Source organism: Littorina saxatilis, linkage group LG3, assembly GCF_037325665.1.
Source record: "Littorina saxatilis isolate snail1 linkage group LG3, US_GU_Lsax_2.0, whole genome shotgun sequence".
Classification (NCBI taxonomy): Eukaryota; Metazoa; Mollusca; class Gastropoda; order Littorinimorpha; family Littorinidae; genus Littorina; species Littorina saxatilis.
In genome coordinates this window covers 23,266,643-23,288,276 of record NC_090247.1, presented here as the reverse complement: position 1 = coordinate 23,288,276, position 21,634 = coordinate 23,266,643, and the positions used below count along the sequence as shown (strand labels likewise).

Genomic DNA, 21,634 nt, shown 5'->3' with positions numbered 1-21,634 from the left:
TGCCACTCGATTCTGAGCTATGAATTTAACACACTAAAGTTCAACTTACCAGGCTTCGTGCACCATGATCAAGTGGGAAGGAGAGACCCAAATCGACAACCAGCACGGAGTTACCACTCAATCGGTGATTTCGTCTTGGAGGCAGCCATTTTTGGAAGGGGAATAACTTACTTGCTTTTATTGTCGACTCGGAGTGAGCTCCCCTCGTTTGTCGGCGATCCAGGTTTCGTGTCTTAAGGTAGTTCACTGGACCCGTTAAATATAATTTGGTTTCTCCCAAAAGTTGGTTATTTTTTAAGTTCGATCTGTCTGCTATGCATTCAGCATAAAAAAAATATAGGGTAGTGGGTTCGTTTCGGAGCTATGAGTCTCGGAAGACAGTGCCCGTTTTGAATTTTGGACCGAAAAATCGAAAAATGGGTATGTTTTGAAAACGGCCAATTACACAAACATCTGCATAGGAATAGTCATTTAAAAAATATCACCCAAAGCAGCAATGGGCAGGTAACGAAGTGCACTGGTAAACGAAAATGTTGCGCATACTCAAACTTTGTGACGTCACGTCTTTTGCCAGAGTTTATTTTAAATTTGTTCCTCAAGTTGAGGTATTTTATTGCTGGTAGCCTGGAAATAAATTACGATTTGATGAGATGGGTTGTAAACGCAAGAGCGATCAAAACGGCATTAAAAAAAACAAAAAAACCGACAGGTTGGTAGTGTTTTTAGGGGGGGTTCACTCCCTTGATTAACCCCACCCTTTGCACTATTACTGTCCAGTGTGCCTCAGAAAAATATGTGTCACGATAATGTAAAGGGCTGTTGTCCGATCATTTGTCTCAGATATATGAGCCAACTAAATTATGTTTTTAAAAACCACTGTTACATATGACCTCTGTTGAAAGTCAAAGGTCACCGCAACTTTGAAAGGCCACAAGTCCGATTCAAATGTAATAAAAACACCAATCAAAAGGTGGAGGTCACTTGTTTGATACAAGTGTAATAATACAAATTAATAATCAAGGCTTGGTTTATAATTTTGCTTAATAGTGCGTACTGTTATTTGTTACGGTTTGAAGGCTGGGACTTTTTGAGGGTGGAATTAAAGCAATTTTTCGCCTTATGGGCCCCTTATGCCTCGAAGGACTTCAATTATTGTATTATCTGCTGCCAGCGTACAGTAGAAAGAGGGCTGCATACACAAGACACTTGTTCTTAATACTACTGGCTGTTATTCTAGTTCAAACACCGGTTTTAACATGTGGTATTCTGATGCAATCACGCTGTGAGCATCACGGGTTGGGAGACACTCTCTTACCTGCTACCGGAGCTTCAATGTTAGCTTTGGTGATTATTACGATGTCACTGGCAAAGAGAACGGCTTTGTACCGATTTCATTAGATGCCCACGTGTTTTTGACCTCGTGGTTGGGAGGCGTGTCGCATTGTTTTTATTTCTGGCGGTGTCGTCATTTTCTGACGTCATTCACTTACGCTGCCTGAAAAATGTGACGTTTGTTCTATTTACGTCATTCGAATGTTCGACGTGTTCTTCTTCTTCTGCGTTCCCTGTTCGATGTGTTCGAATTCCCAGCCTGCCAGGAAAAAATGGCGACACAACTCAGTGGCTTCCCTTTGTGTATGAAGAGTAATATCCCTGTCTCCATTTGACCTACCTTAACTGGACGAACTAGTCCTTGAGTTTGCCGAACAAGTTCACCCAGTTAAGACACAAACCATGGTTCGCGAACCTTAGTTCGGCGAACCAATGGTTCGTCTGGTTAAGAACAGCCTTAACCCAATCCAGTATGTGATTCTTCTTGTGCGTATATATATATATATACAAACATACACACAAAGACTCACACGCACGCACCCTGCCACCAACACACACACGCACGCACGCATGCACACACACACACGCACGCTGACAAACAAACTCACACGCACCCAACACTCTCTGTCTGTCTGTCCGTTTTCAGTGGACGTCAGACACAGCGCTCAGAAAAGTGCAAGCCTTGGTAGTGCCTGGTTTGACAGGCAATGTGATGACATGAGAAAGACTACCAGAAGGTCACTCCGTGACTCCAGAACTCTTCTCCCCGCAGAAAGAGACACCAACTGTTCAATGAGGAAGGAGTATAAGAAGTTGTTTGACGAGAAAGAAAAACAGTATAAAGAAAATGCAGAGAAATGTTAGAAAGCTGTCTTAATTCAAAAAAGGTTTGGTGGAACTTTAAAGCTGATTTCAAGAATCAGCGCGCGAACGAAGGGGCGATATTACAAACGATCAGTGGCTTGAGCACTATAAACATGTGTATGATCCGAACGACGATGAAAATGCGAATGTAAAGGAGGAACGAACCTGTCAGAGTGAGGCACATGGAAGAAATGCAGTCATGAAGGTGACACTGAATTCTGACTTAACCTGTCAAGACGTAGAGAAAGCCGTTAAGCAAGTGAACGCAAATAAAACTGCAGAACCTAATGGTGTTATACAAGAGGTCTCAAAATGTGCACATGTTTAAGTTATTCTCTTTTGGTCGGTCTGTTGAATTCCCCCCCTCCCCCCCCTCTGGTGTTCACCATGAAGCTGGGGCTGGAGCCGTAATTCAATCCTTACACAAACAGTTCATTGCAAAGGTAGTATATATCTAGGTTAAAAATCTGAACTAAGTTGTATGATTATATAATTAATAAAGGATTGTCAACTTGGACAGCTAATATGCTGACGCTACAGTATTTTGTTTTATAAAATCATCTAAAAACAAAAAAAGCGTAATTTATTTCGAAGCTTTGCAATGAAAAGTCTCGTTTCCCCGTTTCCTGTTTCTCCGTTTTATTGAAGTAGCCGCCGTCCAGTTAACCGTGGCGGTAGCTGAAGCGTAGTAGAGTTTCACCGTTTTGGAAAGTGTCGTTTCGCCGTCATCCTTCATCCGATCGTGCGTGTTTGCATGTGTGTGCGCGCGCGAGTGTGTGTGTGTGCATCACACGGTGAAAAATACTCGTGATTGGATGGTCTGTATGTGTTGATGTTGTATGAAATAAAACAAGTGTGCGATGCAGAGAAGCAGATTATTGTTGTTGTTTTCTTCTTGAACGTATCCCCTTCCCATGTCAATCACCATGGCAACCGCCACAGTTTGGTAGTACAGATAACCGTGTCCCGTGCGAAGCAAATGTAATGATCATTCAACTATTGGTTACGAAGGTTACATGTTTTTACTTGACGGCATCAATGCTAGTCTGCTTACCCTCATTAGCTAATTATCCGACTAGTCTAGCACATTAACCAGAGCTAGATATTATGCACACAACAATGGTGTGTTCCAGCGATGTTGGTTCCCCACTGTTCAGTCAATGAGATCACTATTCGCGTTGATACACGCTCGACTGGTCAACACTGTAAGTGGCAATTAGCAAACGATCAAGAGCATTTTTCCATAGTGAACAGATGACGCGTATGAATGAAACTGTTCAAACTGTCCGAATTGCGTCATTCAATTTCTGAGTACATGTTTGGGACACAGAAAGGAATTTGGTGCTGTAATGCATTTCACTCTCATGAACAGGACCGGAACAGTGAGTAAACTGACCAGTGGTCATTTTGAGAGCATCAGACGCGCAAGGTTGAACATCTTCCCCTTGACAGCGGCTGTTATGGCTACCACTTATGCATTGTGAATTGTATTTATGTATCGATTAAAATTTTCATTTCCATCCTTCGATCGATGTGACGCCAGAGTCCGACTAAAACTTATTTAGGCGGATGGCCAAGGCTTCAAAGGAGAACATTCATGTTTGTGTGCGTTAAACAGTACAGTGTAAAAAGATGTCGAAAAAAAGACGAAAAAAAGAAAAAAAAAAAGATGTCGAATAAAATCGATGAATACATAAACGTTGTTGTATTTTTGTGTGTGTTGTTATTCAAACATAATATTTTACACAGATCTCCACAGTCATTGTTGTACAAAATCACTAGTGCTGTCGAATTCCGAGTCAAATGACTTAATATGGTCAACAATTCAAATAACGTAATGTAGGCTTATGAGTATCATGACAACCACCTGTCACTCGAAACCCAGATGTTGCATCCAAAATAAGATGTTTTTGAGTTTAGCTGTTTGATCATCAACAATGGCATGTGTTTTTTTTAAAGCTCTTTGCTTGAATTGATTTCAAAATTATATGAATCGTATTTGATAGTTTTATGTTCATTTCCCAGATGATTAATGACGCCGCCTTGTATTGAAAGGCCGTTGGGCGTGTTGTTTCTAGAGAAGAATGGGCGGGTCTGGTCCCTCGTCTTAAAGGTACTGTGCGCGCCTTCGTGTGCGAGGCTGGTACTACAAATTGTTCATACGAAATGACAAACACAGGTTACAAGCGATAACGCGCAAAAATACTGGTTTATTACTTTACATCTGATCAGTATTGTATATTGATTACAGTACTATGTATTGCATATTCAGTATTGCATATTGCGTATTGCGGTAAAAAAAACTAAACAGAAAGAAAAAGAGAAAAGAAAACAAAGTATTAGACATGGCAAAGATATCAAAAATGCATAAACAAAACGCAAGAAACAAAAAGGGAAAAATAAACAATCACAAAACAGGCGAAGACAAACAGACAAGAACGTTACAATACCAAACACTCGTTGGTTAATCCTTTAACAGTAAGAAAGGATTACGTTCCTTACGTTAAATACAATAAACACTAAGAATACTCGAGAAACTTAGCATGAATACGTTTAACTCCAAAATGGCTACTTTGAGGAAAATACAAAACGTTGACTCATCAGGCCACGAATACAATAGCAAACTGTCATACTAAAAAGTATCTAAACGACAACGTTCCTGCGTTAATCAAAGTCACAAACAAGATATTTCCTCATCCAATTTCCCCCAATAGCGTTATTAGAAATAAGCTCGTTTACAAACGATCACCACAGACCGCAAGCTCTTTTACCTAAATTCCTTTAACGTAAGGCTAGGATAAGTCAGAGAAAACGTTTCACTTCGAACTTCGTTAACCACAGAACACAAGTTATCATTATAAACATTAGCGACTTTCTAGCGTCTACAAATCATTGCTGTACGTTTCACAAAACTAAAACTGTAGCCTCTCAACGAAGGGCACAAAAAAATTCACAAGTTTCAATAAAACTGTATCCAAAACACGTTCACGTTGACAATATCCAAACTGTACACGTTGACTTTAAGACATTACAAGAAGAACTCCATCAGCTCACTTGCTAACTTTGATACGTTACATAAAACATCCAAACTGTTCACGTTGACTTTAAAACATTACAAGAAGAACTCCATCAGCTCACTTGCTAACTTTGATACGTTACATAAAACATCCAAACTGTTCACGTTGACTTTAAAACATTACAAGAAGAACTCCATCAGCTCACTTGCTAACTTTGATACGTTACATAAAACATCCAAACGCTTCCATAAAACCCTCAGATCGACTGAAGAGAGGAAGTCAAACAGTAATATTTATAGAAGACAAAAACCTAACATGGAATAGTTATTCAAAAGTCAAAGGTCACCATATTGACCAACCAACAACATTCCTAAGACAGAATCGGGTGAGACTACTATTTTACAACCAATCAGTAACCGATCACGCACTTCGTGCATGCTCAAAACTTAAAACGGTATATTTTACAGAAAGAAGATCAAGGAACTAGCTGACATTAAAAACTAAAAACACGTGAGTCACACGTATTCTAAAACTTACAACGCAGTTTCGCAGGGCTCACCCCAAAACTAGGACACGGAAAAGAGCACGTGAATCTCACGCGTATTCTAAAACTAACGACGCAGTTTTGCAACGCTCCGACCAAAACCAGGTCACAACAAGAACGTGAGTCTCACACGTAGAAAATAGTTAAATAACGCTCCACAAAAACAGGTCACAACAAGGTGCCAAGATAAAAACACGGTTTACTTGCTTTACACCGTAAAAGGGCTGAAGCATACGTATTACAACAAAAAATAGGTGAATGCATGCCACATCGGCATGCACAGGTACCTTCTCTCCTGCGTGGACAGTCTTGTAAATCACGATGGATCCCACCGGGCCTTTAAATGGTACAAGAGCATCTTTCCATCACTTCATCTCCAATACTTTATTTTGCCATTGCTGGGAAATTCGTGTCGCTTCCTCCCAGGGGAAAGCTATAGCAGCAACAATAGTCGCGCTAGGGTCACGTTTAGGTACAATCAGCCACACACACTAATAGCAGAATGACATAGGTCTTTTACGTGCCACTGTGGTGACAAGGGGTGGGATTTGGATACTGTCTCTGAGTCCAAACAATCACCTTCCCGAAGCAAATCTCAATGTTTATGTTTTGCACACACACACACACACACACACACACACACACACACACACACACACACACAGACACACACTCTCACACACACACACACACACACACACACACACACACACACACACACACACACACACACACACACATATCACTTTAAGTGTAACTGACAGCGTTACAAAACGACCGGAACATTCAGGCAGTTCCACCATTCTGATAATCATCGTTCCACGGCTATCGCCAGTTTCTCTCTGACAGCATGCTAAATTATTGCGCGAATCTATCAAAACAAGAATACAGAGTTATCTCCCATATGTTTTTCGCGAGCACTGATTTAAATTTGAGATCAGTGTTCGCGAGACGAACATGATTGCAGATTGGCCGACTTCGACAGTGATCTCCGTTCTGTTCTTCACAGTTATGATAAAGACATCGTTCTAAGGTCAAAACAAGTCGAAATTTTGAAACTGCTGTCGGAAGGAGACCGTACTATATGGTTGCATCACTCTCAACTGGTTACAGAAAAAATCGTCTGCACCGGCGCGCACCGAAGCCAAAGTTAATTATCACGTGACACTTTAGAGTTGTTTGCACAATATATACATCCGCGAAAGATAGCTCGCTTGAAACTGTCTTACATATCAATTCCTTTGTAATTTAAAAATTACACAACACCATGAAAAATCATTATCAACGATCGCGAATCTGCTTCTATCCATAACACATTACGAAAAGATCTAAATATGTAGAAAATCGAGTTCCTCTCCAGAGAAGGAAAACCAAGGCATCCTGTCAGGGATAGAATGAGACCCGAAGGGAAGTAACTCATTTTTGACCTGAGTTCAGAATGGCAGTTACACGTCACGAGAAAAATAAAATACATACCGTGTAGTTCCTTTGTGCTGCTCTCCTAATTGACCGTTTTATGTTCAGGGTGGCAAAGGTCGGGTATTTCTGATTTAGAAGGTAGTTTTCCACATCTGAGCAATTTTTCGACTCCCCCAAATTTATACCATTGCTAACAATTTCAGGTGGTGACAATTGCACGAGTATTAGGCTGTACCCGTTTGGAAAGTGATAGAACGTTCTTACTGCTGACATGCCTCCTTCTCTCTTAGATACTCCTGTATTTTGTGTTGAAAATGCTTAGGACAGCACCTGGAAACAGCACAACTTTCGAAAATTCTGCAACATTTCAACAAAAGCAACATTGGGGGTAATATTGACTAATTGATTGACTGACTCTGGTATTGTGCTTACGAATGAATAGAATACATATATGCACACACAAATATGTCTACAACCACAAACACGTTTTGTTTAATAATTATAAAACAAACAAGTCGCGTAAGGCGAAAATAAAACATTTAGTCAAGCTCAGTCGAACTCACAGAATGAAACTGAACGCATTGCATTTTTTTCCGCAAGACCGTACACTCGTAGCATCGTCTGTCCACCGCTCGTGGCAAAGGCAGTGAAATTAACAATCCAGAAAAGCGCGGTAGCGGTTGCGCTGAGGAGGATAGCACGCTTTTCTATATCTCTATTCTTTTTAACTCTCTGAATGTGTTTTTAATCCAAACATATCATATCTATATGTTTTTGGAATCAGGAACGGACAAGGAATAAGATCAAATTGTTTTTAAATCGATTTCGGAAATTTAATTTTAATCATAATTTTTATATTTTTAATTTTCAGAGCTTGTTTTTAATCCGAATATAGCATATTTATATGTTTTTGGAATCATCAGAAATTGATGAAGAATACGATTAACGTAATTTTGGATCGTTTTATAAAAAAATAATTTTAATTACAATTTTCAGATTTTTAATGACCAAAGTCATTAATTAACTTTTAAGCCTCCAAGCTGAAATGCAATCCCAAAGTCCGGCCTTCGTCGAAGATTGCTTGGCCAAAATTTCGATCAATTTGATTGAAAAATGAGGGTGTGACAGTGCCGCCTCAACTTTTACAAAATGCCGGATATGACGTCATCAAAGACATTTATCGAAACAATGAAAAAAGGGTCTGGGGATATCATACCCAGAAACTCTCATGAAAAATTTCATAAAGATCGGTCCAGTAGTTTACTCTGAATCGCTCTACACACAAACACACACACACACACACACACACACACACACACACACACACACACACACACACACACACACACACACACCCACACACATACACCACGACCCTCGTCTCGATTCCCCCCTCTATGTTAAAACAGTTTTGACTAAATGTAAAAAAGCGTTTCGATCGGGTAGACCCACTGAGTCGTTTATTGCAAAACTCAGCATGTATATTGGAGAGATAATGAACCCAATACAAGAAAACAGAGAAGCGAATGACGCAGAATGACACAGAAAAACAAACCGGACCAGACGGGAATAGAACCCAAGACCTCCAAACTCCGAAACCAACACCATAGCAACTGCGTCATCGAGGAAGCGATGAGAGCCTACGAATTTTAAGTCTACTTATAGCTAACGCGGTCGAGTGCAGACAACCAGTAGGACACCTTCACCAAGGCGTAAAAGGAAATCAAAACTTGACTAAATGTAAAAAGATAGGCTAGGACTTTTTGTCCTGGGAAAATTTGTCCGCTGAAAGTCTAAGAACAATTTTCCGGGTTGTGACAATCGTTCCCAGGAACAAAAGTCCGTAGGACTCTTTTTCCCAGCGGACAACTTTTCCTTTTACACCGGTCTTTTTCTTCTTCTGGGTTCTTCTGGTTTCACACAAAGATTCGTGATCGAAAAACTGTTTGTGCACCAAATTTCTTTCAAAGTGTCCTGTTTTTTCGATCTACAATGTTGAAAATTGCTGAAAGTCATTGAAATAGACGATCGTTTATCAAAATTTGAAAAATCCGTTGGTTAAACACTTGTGTTTATCGACTGCGCTATTTCTCTGCGATGATAACGTCATTGGCTATTTTTAGAAAAAAGGAATTCCCACATTGAATAATAAATCAATTGCTCGTTGTCAGCAAGGAAGAACTGAGAAGAACGTCAGTTGCAATCGTACTGGTAAGTAGGCTTTCTTTTGTCTTGTGACTTTGGTCAGAAATTCACATTAACATTCTATTTGTTTTTGAAAAGACAATGTAGGTATGATTGCATTTGTTCTAAAGATGTACTTTCTACTTGAGCTGAAAGGACTTGTATGTTTTTGATGGAGCTATGACTTGTTTTACACTTTGAACTGATATGAAGTGTTCCAATTTGGAACACACTTTCTGTGACCAGTTATAAACAATGTTTTGAACACTAGTGGTTATCATGTGCTACATTTTACTTTCTTCTTCTTCTTCTTCTTCAGCGTTCCCGAATGTTCTGGTTACGTGTGAGCACTATCATAATAGAAGCACCAACTACTATTACCAGCAGTCGACACGCGATGATACATATGCCCTTTGACCTTTCCTTGGAAATATCCATTACTAAAAATAGAATACGGGATTGTGACAAAACTGTTCAATGGCACTCATGCACTGTATTCGATTTTCAATACACGACTCAAAATCGTTGGGATAAATCAAAAGAAACAAAAATACAGGTATGCAGAGTTAAGAAAACAAAAAAAAGTTGAAACATTTAGAAAACATGTTTTACAAAAAACTTGCCAAGTATATAACTCGAACTCGAGACCGCCGGATCTACAAGCAAAAGTAGTGTACCAACCCGCCACAAACCCTCTTGACCTAAACCTGTGAAAACAAATACATGAACTGCAACCGCCACGTCATCTTCCACATGCCTGCCAGGGTTATCGAACGAGCATTTGTCGACAAGTCGGTTCCCCGTTCGTATTTGTGATTAGTACGTTTTCTTGTTAGTCTCATCATTACATGTAGTCGTGGTGTTACCTATAGGGCATTACATTTTCACCAAAGCCGAGGTTACTTAAAAAATATAATGGAAAAATCAGTCTGGGGAAATTTTCCCGCTGGAAGTACCCAATAATTATGCACATTTTTGATTATTTTGATTCATTACATCATCCAAAACGTTTGGAATGAAGCAAATGAATAAAATACAAGAATTACGAGTTCAGAAAAAAAACAAACAAAATTGCCGTCGAAGCGAATAGAAGCCGGGACCACAAAAGTAAGAACTAGCGCACCGTCAACCTGGGACTCTACCGACTGAGCTATTTTGTCGCACTGTATTTGATGGAAATTTTAACTTCAAATATTACACTTGAGTTCTCGAGCGTGGCGACGACTTAGTGACTCGAGTTTCTGAGTCTCTCCGTTCGTATTTGTGTACTGTTCTCCATATCTCACTGTTCGGGGCTAGTTCAGTAACTGACCCTACGCTCCCGGTCACTTCGTATAAGTTTGGAAAGCAATATCAAGTAGCGATAATTTCAAGCGAGACCGACATTATTGATACGAAATGCATTGACCAATCGCCGAAAGGCGCATGAAAGGTTTCCCCAAAATCCTCTATTCTCGATGACATACCAAGGAGTTAGTTCGGGAGAACGACGATCAATGGACGGTTTATTATATAAAGGGAAGCAAGCGGTTAAAAACGGGCGTCGATAGAGCGGCTAATGAACAGGGATGGGAACTTCTAGTATGATAGACATCTGGTAGAGGTAGTATTTGATTAAGGGTGGAAATGTGTGTTATCTCCCAGGTCAAATTATCTTCTGTCCGTTGAAAACGCTATCAACATAGAACGCACACAAAACTCATACTACAGTTCTGTGAGGCATAGACGAAATATGACTGTCTAAATGACGAATGAAAGCGGACATACACCTAAACGCCGTTTTGAACTGTCTGGTTGGTGTACACATGTAAATAGGCCCAGTGAAATTGAACACTTTATCTGTACATATTTATTATGATATAATATGCGTGTGGAAGGTGTGTGAAGTTTGGATGCATACACCATAACAAAATCCTGTGCTTTGCATTTGGTAAATAAACTGTTTGACTTGACTTCTCAGGAGTAAACGTGAGAGTTGCAGCCCCTAATCGCAGAAGAAGAAGAAGAAGAAGAAGACGAAGAGGAAGAAAAGGTGTACAGTATAAAAATCTAACATTCGTCAAACTATCCCTACATTGCTGGCCGCGTGACCGCCTAACTTGGGAAAACAAATTAAACACCATTTGTAAGCGGCAAATATACGTCGGTTTGTACGGAGCGTTCAGCACAGAGATTCATCACGGATATACACCATGGATCAACAGGCTATTCCAAGCCACATGGACTCCCTGTTGAGACTTTCGTGTCTCTTGTCGTCCAGTTGTGAACAGCAGAACAGTTACTACACCACTGATGTGGACCTGCATGCGCAGTCCCACGCAGAAAATCAGACATCTGACTGTCTTCTTGACAATGCAGCCCCCAGTCTTCTGACAGTCAGCCTCTCAAAGAACGTCATCTGTTTTGCCGTCGTGGTGTTTGTACTGGCTTTCCTCGTGTCATCGCTGTGTGTTGTAGCTCTTTCTATGGGATTGAAGGAGCGTCACGACATGAGCCTTGAAAGCACGGTGTGTAAGCAAAACGATTTCAATTTTGTGGGGAAAGCTTCGGAGAAAGAAAAAAGCTTACTTCCAGACACGACAGAACAAGACAGCAACCTGTGTGAAAACGACGAGGACGAATTTTGCGACAAAGAGACAGAGGATTTTCCATATGATCTTTTCACTCGCTTCAGACATTTGAGACCAGCCCTGACAGTCCTCACTGTGTATCCTGCGAGCAGACGCGACCAAAAGCAAGGTCAGGGGTCAGGAGGTCGTGATCCTGCACATCGTGAAACCTCGCCTCAGCATTCAGCACCGACACAACGACAGTGGCCGCCAGACAGCATCCACGGCGAGCCGTGGTCAACCTTCAGGCATGAGATGCATCGTATGGGGACCTTCAACAACCTGACCGCTCCCTTAGCCGTGTCTGCCCTCAAGCTTGCCCAGGCAGGATTTCTGTGTCTGCCGGGTGACGCCATCATCTGCTACTTCTGTGGGCTGAGGCGTGACGAGTGGCGTGCTGGGGAGTCGCCTTTAGATGTGCACAGACAGCTGCAAGGAACATGCCCCGTGGTGAACAGTCGGGGCAGCGAGAACCAAGCAGATAACTCCATGCAGGAACAACACATGCAGCAGCTGATGACCGCCTGGTCACTGTCAGGACCACCCGTCCTTCCAGACAACAGCCTTGGTCAGCAGACTACAACAGGGGAAGTGGCCGATGCTCGCGGTGCAATCACTCAACCATTACAACCCTTACACACACCGACTGCTGGTGCTGCACGAGCTCCTACTGGCCGCTATCAGACAGGAGACTTGGCAGAAGACGGCCACTCTGCCACCCCACTCGCTCTAGCCGGGGAACAAGCCAGCGCATCGGGTTTCAGTCCAGCCTCAGCCGTGGCATCGCCAAACCAGACCAGAGACGGACGCCACCCAGAAGCATCAGCAGCGCCCCTACCAGCACAGACCGCAGGGGGGAGCACCGGCAGACAGGCAGGACGTCAGCAACCGCCTCGCCTAGGTCTGATGGGGGGCAATGCGGCCAGCGCCAACCCGGGAGGTCCAACACCCATCCTGGATGGTACGGCACAACCCGAGTCTCCCCGCAGCACAGCAGAGACCCCGCGTGACGTGTCCAGGGCCGGTCAGCAAGTGGTCACCTACCAGCAGCTGGGCATCGTCACGGACAGTCCGAAGAGACCGGACATGGCTATGGTCAACTCGAGGCTCGCCTCCTTCACCAACTGGCCCGCTGAACACAGTCACACGCCGCTACAGCTGACCGAGGCTGGCTTCTTCTATGGAGGTTAGCGAGAGAGAGAGAGAGAGAGAGAGAGAGAGAGAGAGAGAGAGAGAGAGAGAGAGAGAGAGAGAGAGAGAGAGAGAGAGAGAGAGAGAGAGAGAGAGAGAGAGAGAGAGAGAGAGAGAGAGAGACGTAAGACATTTTATTGAGTAAACACAAGGTTCAATTCAGCGGGGAGTATGTGCGGGTGGCGTGGGAGATCATTAATAGAGGTCACAATATTCTACTAATTGACAATCAAAAAGCTCTCAGTCTCTCCCTATCTCTCAGTCTCTCTCTATCTCTCTCTCTCTCTTTCTCTCTCAGTCTCACACACACACACACACACACACACACACACACACGCGCGCACGCACGCACGCATGCATACACACACACACACACACACACACACACACACACACACGCGCGCGCGCGCGCGCAATCACTTTCGTCCTGATTCCTGGTCTATCGGAACACATTTGGAGACCTAATGTAAACAGTAGAACACGTATCATACAATTGTCTACACAAATCTTTGTTTTTTGTTTTTGATGTAACTTTTGTGGTTAATATTTTACAACAGTTTGAAAGAACGAAAACATCGCTTGCAATAGCTAACGCGACTGTTGCGCGATTCTTTTCTGCCTAATGTACTGCTTGTACACCGTCATGATTATTATGTTGCTCTTTTCGATCTGGGTGGTATTAATTTTGATTACTTGTTTTAGTTGTTCGTTGATCTACGCAGTGAGCGTCACATGTTTACGTTTAGGCCTATCTATTTTAAAATCCAGCGCAAGACGCACCCAATAGAACAGATGGATTGTAGAAGGTATTTCAAACACGTATTATTATCCAGTTCGGGAATTCCCTGAATTACTCATGTACTGAACAAAAAGTTGTAGTGTTATTCTCCAAAGCGGTGTACGTTACACGGGTGATATTAATTTTCGTTTCTTGACTCAGATCTGTTAACCATACACATGCTTTTAATTAATGATTACTGGTTCCACATCATTATGAACTAATTGGCCTACAAACCAAAAAAAGGAAATATGTGCACATTATGATGTTAATCCGTCCGTTCAGTATATTAGGGGGTTGAAAAAAGCATCATTTGTTAACATGGAAACTGGATTTAAATATAAACATTTACACACATACACAAAAAGAACAAAAACGTATACGATGCTTTTGTTGAATGTGTGTATAATAATATCTAATAAACATTATCATCATTTAACAGGACCATTAATGACAAAAATAAATACAATAAATTCTAATTGCCATTTAGACTGAGAATGCATGTAAAAAAATGGTACCAAGTTCTGGTTCAAAATAGCCGATTTACATAACAAGAATATTGAACTAAACAAACTCAATCATTTCTAATTTAAAAGTTGCTAATTGCGCTTTGTTGCTGTAAAGAGCACTTTAACTCTGTATTGTTTTGTTTATGTTATGCTTTCATGTGTTTGTTTCACTTTTTTGTGTTTCCCCATTAATTTTGTGTTATTAGGTTTAAAGATGTGCGTTTCATTTAAAACACACACTTTGTTAAGAGTGCTTTAGTATATGTAAACCAAACACGTTGCCGAAGAGCTTAGCGTATATGCATCAAAGAATAAGATTCCAACTGCGTGGCTATGCATGCCTACATAACACTACCATTTTCAGGGAAATGTTATTGAGAAAGAAATTGTAACTGACTTAATTGCTTCATCAATATATGCTTTTGGTTCCAGGTTACGCTGACTGTAGTCGCTGCTTTTTCTGTGGCGGGGGTCTGAAGAGCTGGGACCCTCCTGACAACCCCTGGGTGGAGCACGCGCGTTGGTTCCCCCGCTGTGCCTACGTTAGGCAATGTCAAGGTCAGGACTTCATCGACGTCGTGCAGGAGCTCAACGATGGCAGACGACCGGTATGACGTCATCAGAAACCGTTCCGTGATTTTTTCTTTTTATATTTTTGGAAATGTAGGGTTTGGGTTAGGGTTGGGGTTAGAGTTTGAGTTATTTTCGTGTTTGATTGTAATTGAGTTTTCCGATGCGGAAATTGAACATGCAACTCATCCATTCAGTGGTTTCTTTTGCATTTGATTTTGTCACACACACACACACATACTTACACGCCGCACACACACACACACACACACACACACACACACACACACACACACGCACGCACGCACGCACGCACGCACACGCACGCACAAACACAGATACACACATACGCACACACAGACACAGACACACACACACATGCACACACACACGTAAAGAGAAAGAGGCGATTTATGCACAGCATGGGGGGTAACTCCTGTTGTTCACATTGTGTGCGACATTTTGATTGCTTCCCCTTCCTGAATAGCTGAACAAGATTTTTAATATGCTGAAATCATTCATCTCGGTGGAAACTATGCACAACTTATTCGAAGTAATGAAATTTGATACGTTCTCATGTGCTGAAAACAAATATTTCAAACTCAAACAAATACTTCCAAAGCACATTTTAAAACCCACAAACAAAATAAGAAAAATACGCAGTCTCTTTATGAGGGCAAAGTCGTGTATACGTTAAACAGACACATACTGTACTCATGTATGGATGTATTGATTTTTTATTTTTTTTGCTGGGAAGAAATATAAATTAATTGATTGATTGGTTGGTTGATTACAGATAAGTTTCAATGAAGTAAGGGAGACAATCAACCAAAGACGTGCCGGTGGAGAAAGGATTCAAGGTGAGTTTGCCTCACTATGCTAACATTAACAAAACCTCTCTCTATCTATGCGTTCATTTAAACACTAATGAGCACTATGTGTTCTACTTTTGCCAGCACAACCATGTTCTATGTTCCCTGTAAGAAAGCAGCCCGAATTCCCATGGGGGTAACCTCACAGGACTATTTGTTGAAATGTTATCCTTATCTAATGTTACAAAGCGTTCACAACTTGAAATGTGTTCAAATGTGTTCACTTCTGTTAAGAGTGTTTGTACACATCTTATCATGGCGTCTTCGTGTTTCAGAGACATTGGTTGATACACCTGAAAACAGCTTCATGGCGATGTCAGTGTTCAGACCGTTGTGATAAAGTTGTGATGATGTCACAGCAAACGTTAGCAGCTGTAGCATAATGTTGTTCAACCATTACTTAAGGTGTCTTTGTTTCACAGAGCTGTGGCGTTATGTCGTACACATATTATCGTGGTGTCTTTGTTTTACAGAGCTGTGACGTTATTTCGTACACATATTATCGTGGTGTCTTTGTTTCACAGAGCTGTGGCGTTATGTCGTACACATATTATCGTGGTGTCTTTGTTTTACAGAGCTGTGGCGTTATGTTGTACACATATTATCGTGGTGTCTTTGTTTTACAGAGCTGTGGCGTTATGTCGTTCACACATTATCATGGTGTCTATGTGTCACAGAGCTGTGACGTTATGTCGTACACATATTATCATGGTGTCTATGTGTCACAGAGCTGTGGCGTTATGTCGTACACATATTATCGTGGTGTCTTTGTGTTACAGAGCTGTGGCGTTATGTCGTACACATATTATCGTGGTGTCTTTGTGTTACAGAGCTGTGGCGTTATGTCGTACACATATTATCATAGTGTCTATGTGCCACAGAGCTGTGACGTTATGTCGTACACATTATTATCATGGTGTCTTTGTGTCACAGAGCTATGGCGTTATGTCGTACACACATTATCATGGTGTCTTTGTGTCACAGAGGTGTGACGTAATATCGTACACACATTATCATGGTGTCTTTGTGTCACAGAGGTGTGACGTAATGTCGTACACACATTATCATGGTGTCTTTGTGTTACAGAGCTGTGACGTTATGTCGTACACATATTATCATGGTGTCTTTGTGTTACAGAGCTGTGACGTTATGTCGTACACATATTATCATGGTGTCTTTGTGTCACAGAGCTGTGACGTAATGTCGTACCCACATTATCATGGTGCCTTTATGTCACAGAGCCAGTTGTGGACCCCGCCATCACTAGCGTCCTGGAGTTAGGACTGAGTAGGGAAACTGTGGATGCTGCGGTACAGAGACTTCAGGGAGAGGGTAGGCTTGCAATGTTCACTCTGAAATGCCGCGTGCTTATATCGTTTTATTGCCAATATGTGACCCTCCACCACGAAATGAGTCGCATGTCACCTCGCGCGGTTCTGCGCTAGGCTTAATATAAGTCCGGGGAGTGTCTGGTAACAGTGTGAGGGTCACCTTAGTCACAGGCTTATAACTCAAATAGTTTTCGCTCTTTTCTAAAACGGTTTTCACCACTTGATAGAGCATATGCAACTCTTTAGGAAAATGTAAACATATGAAAATCATGCAAAGGTGACGTGCGACTCATTCCGTGGTGGAGGGTCACATATAGTGCACCGTAGGAATATTTGACCAATCCGGGCTGATTTTAGCTGACCCTCTAAATGTTCTAGCTGTCAGGCCGGGGCCCTTTTTGTTTATCACCCTAAGAATAGCAAAGACAAACTAAACTTTTGAATTAAACGTATCAGGATGCCTTATTCTGCCGGCTCTTGTTGATATCCATTTCCTTCCTTGGCATGTCTGTTATCACTTGCTAACAGTCAGCATATAACAAGTAACTCACAATACTAAACAGCCGAAAGACTGTGGTTCTTGAGTTGAGCTGAGCTGAACAGAATAAAAGACAATGAATACCTTATAAATCAACCTGCAATACCTGGTGTAAGGTTAAGGTACGTTGCTCTCAAAGATGAGGCTTAAATGTGTCTACAGAGGATTGAATCGAAAACAAACACCACCAGTAGCATGAGTCTGTATATCGGAAGAAAGATCGGACAAAGGAAGAATGAAAGAGAGACACAAAAAAAACAAACAAAAAACCCGAAGAGAACAACTAAAAACATAAACTTAAGCAAATTTGAAGAACAAAAAACATGTCCACACAAGATGAGCTGTGCTATTCATAGATGCTAATTAATTTTTCGCTAATGTTTGGGATGTTTTGACCCTTTTTTCTCTGAATTTTGAAGTACAAATGACAATTACACTGTGGAAGTTTCGGTTTCATTAAAAACGAAAGGATGTTCACGTCCTGACTTGACTTTAGTGTTTTAAGTTCAGTTATGTTTGAACTGCTCTTATTCCAATGCATGTCCCCAACTCACCGACATGAACTGTTTCAGGCCACATGCTAACGGCGGACAGACTGTACGACAGCATACAGACAGATGGAGCCACTGCAGCAGGGGGCGAGACTTCACTTCCTTCATCGTCAGACACTGAGACCGGTAGGTTTCGTTAGCCGTCAAGGTTTTTAGGTTTGCTCTGAATTTGGCCCACAGTCAGTCGATAAGATCTACCGTACCTTGATAATCGTGACCTGACCAACGCGTGTGTGGTTATTTTCTTATTATATTTTTTTCTTTAAGACAGTGGTCCAGTAGCTTTCATGTTAAGTAAGTCATATCTCCATTTTCAAGGAATGATTTTTTATTATCAAATTTTACTTTATTTCAATAATAAATGCTGTTTCAAATATTTCCTTTGTCTGGAAAATAAATTAGGACTATTTGTGCATATTGATTATCTACATTTTGTACTTTACAAGCTGCTAAAAATACATGACTCGTCTAACATACAAATCAGAGAATGAAACATGGATTTAAATAAGAAGCTTCATTTGAATAGACAAACAATGGATAGTGTTTTAAAAAAAAAAGATGAAAAACAACAAGCAAACCAAGAAACTAGTACGTCCACTGCCTTATATGTTACACGAGAACCCCCTTTTAATACCCCACCCAGCCCGTTTTAATACTGTCTACATTTATCCCTGTGTTTCCCAAGATTGTCTCTTTTTTGAGTTAAAATGTATCTCCATTTTAAAAGTCCCTCCTTTAAAAAGACCCAATTCTCTGGAAGTTTTTTGGACTGAAATAACAATAACAATAACAGCAGTCCATCAACATGAATACAATAACGTTGAAAATTGTCTTCAACTCGTCTAACCTGCCTTTAAACGATTGATGAAATACAAATTGCACAAAGAATTATATTAAAGGGGAATCAAAAAACAAGAAAGGTAGTTTGTTGGACCGTTTGTTATTGAAAAAACAATACGCTACAATCACGAATATGTCGACCCAATGGTCTTTTAAGTGCACAGACAGTCAATAGGTAACAAAAACTTATCTTCGTTGTTTTCACAGCCTGCTGGTAAACCGCAAGTATTGCTTTTAGAAGTTGTCAAGCAGACTGTAAAAACAACGAAGATAAGTTTTTGTTACCTATTGTTTGTCTGTGCACTTAAAAGACTGTTGGGTCGACATATTCGTGATTGTAACAAACGGTCCAACAAACTACCTTTCTTATTTTTTTATTCTGAAATTTGGAACGTTGGCAGACTCTTTGTATTTGGATTTTGTTTATATTCAAGGGGGTTGTACTGTATACCTGACTGTTACTGTCCAGGTGAGGCGAGCGAGCTGGTGGCGGAGAACAGCGAGATGCGACAGCAGCGGATGTGTAAGATCTGTCTGGACAAGGAGTCGAGCATCGTCTTCCTGCCCTGTGGTCATCTGGTCAGCTGTCCGGAGTGCTCCCCGGCCCTCAAGCACTGCCCCATGTGTCGGCAGAGGGTCAAGGGACGGGTCAGAGCTTTCCCTGCCTGACTGTTATGTTTGACCGTTTAAAGTGTCTGTGTGTTGGGCGAAGCGTAACAAAAAACCGTATCCCTATTTGTATTTGAATGTCACCGTAATGTATGTGATGGTATTCGCGCACAGAATATGGTTTATGTACATTGTAGCATATTTTTAAACCAGAAATGAAAATGATGATGAAGAACTCATGCGAAAGAAGAGTATTTCGTCCGGTTAGTTCTGAACTATGACAGAAACACTACTGGTCATGCTACAGGAATATTAATGGTTCACTGACAGAAGCTGCCACTATCATAAATATGCTGGGGTCGGGTCGGGGGGGGGGGGGACTTTTGGGGGTGGGGGAGGGAGAAGAGATGTCAACGGAATGTGGGGGGAGGCAACTACTTGATTTGATTATAAATAGACAAATAAATATCAATAATACCTGCATAATCTTGTGTACAATGATAGCTTAAATCAGATTATGAGAAAGCTGAACAGGAAGATTTGATTCTGTGGTCTTCACAGTCCAGAAACGATTGGGTAATTCATGGTATTGATCAGCTAGATCAGCAGAGTTTGAGTTCGTTTACTCATAATATTTGTATTATGACATATATTGAGGAAATGGATAGAGTTTGTTTAAAAGGTAATATTTACCAAGTATACAACGTTTAACACCCCATGGATGATCTAATAGCTATTGTCGCCCGAGATACGTATACAGAAACCGTAAACAAATACATGTATTTATAACTGTTGTTATAAACAGACGCCATTGTAAGTCTTAGCTAAACAACAAAACACGAGATACAATAACAAAATTTAAAATAAATAATTTAAAAAAACACACAACTCAAACACACGCACACAAAACACCCACTAAAAACACACACACCCAGAAAGGTATCTGTGTAAATTGTGTAAATTAAAATTCATCGCAACCTTAATCAACTGATGTTTAAAGTGGACGAGCAAGATGTCAACAGAGAAATGAAAAATACGAGTGATCACTTAGCTTCATAATTATGTTGGTTGTTTTTTAACCTTGATTTCCGTGGGGGAAAAACTGTCTTCATCTTTCTAAAGACATCTGCAAAGATACCTATTCATTGTATAATTGTTTTTGATTTTGTGTTTGGTTCGTTGCTTTCTTTGCCTGTTCTTAAGTCATCTTTATATATATTGTGCATTTTCAAGTGGGTCTTTAATATATATTAGAGATTAGATTCGATGTGGATGTTAACGTGTGTACTGCGTTTAAAGTCTGAATAAAGGAATTTTTGGTGTTTGCTTGTTGTGTGTTGTTTTCTTTGTAAACTGATGCCTTTTTTCAGTCACTGTGGAACTATAGTTGATTGAAGTTGATGTCTGCAGTTGATGAAGTTTGATTATGTAGTTGATCGTTGTTTAAACTTAGGATCGCTACGTTCGTTTATAAACATCTATTTTAACTATTTGTCATCGTATGTGGGTGGGGTTCATTTGTTGTTAATTTGTCGGATGATGCTCATGAGTGGATGACAACCCACATTTTCCTTTGCAGACAAACAAATCAAAAGTTGTTCTTTGCAATCAAAAATAAAGATAATCTTTCAAAACATTTGAGAAAGCTATCCAGCTTAGTTCTTATATCAAAGGAGAAACGTGTAGAACCTTCACTGTTTGAATTTGACGACCAGAACGACGCGACAAAGAGAACACAACTGCACGTAGAACTGATGTCAACGTGGGTAAAGCTCTGCATCTCTCTCTCTCTCTCTCTCTCTCTCTCTCTCTCTCTCTCTCTCTCTCTCTCTCTCTCTCTCTCTCTCTCTCTCTCTCTCTGTTAATCTGTCTGCCT

General features: G+C 40.9%; 1 protein-coding gene across 2 annotated transcripts; it reads left to right on the top strand.

The window, feature by feature from the left end:
- The first annotated feature begins 9,327 nt into the window (after window positions 1-9,327).
- On the top strand, window positions 9,328-20,121 carry LOC138961904 (E3 ubiquitin-protein ligase XIAP-like). Of its 2 annotated transcripts, XM_070333577.1 has the most exons (7): window positions 9,328-9,387; window positions 11,321-13,155; window positions 14,880-15,055; window positions 15,814-15,877; window positions 17,129-17,221; window positions 18,331-18,435; window positions 19,619-20,121. In XM_070333577.1, exons 2-7 carry the CDS (start codon window positions 11,553-11,555, stop codon window positions 19,816-19,818), a joined length of 2,241 nt encoding a protein of 746 aa, XP_070189678.1. In that variant the 5' UTR covers window positions 9,328-9,387; window positions 11,321-11,552; the 3' UTR covers window positions 19,819-20,121. The 2 variants fall into 2 exon arrangements, with proteins under 2 accessions (XP_070189678.1, XP_070189679.1); XM_070333578.1 differs by lacking the exon at window positions 9,328-9,387 and having other exon boundaries at window positions 11,289-13,155.
- The last annotated feature ends 1,513 nt before the right edge of the window (window positions 20,122-21,634 follow it).

Coding starts and splice junctions, on each gene's coding strand:
- LOC138961904 (XM_070333577.1), top strand. CDS start 11,553: ATGGATCAACAGGCTATTCCAAGCCACATGGACTCCCTGTTGAGACTT. Junction 13,156..14,879: donor GGCTGGCTTCTTCTATGGAG/GTTAGCGAGAGA, acceptor TTTTGGTTCCAG/GTTACGCTGACTGTAGTCGC. Junction 18,436..19,618: donor ATCGTCAGACACTGAGACCG/GTAGGTTTCGTT, acceptor GTTACTGTCCAG/GTGAGGCGAGCGAGCTGGTG.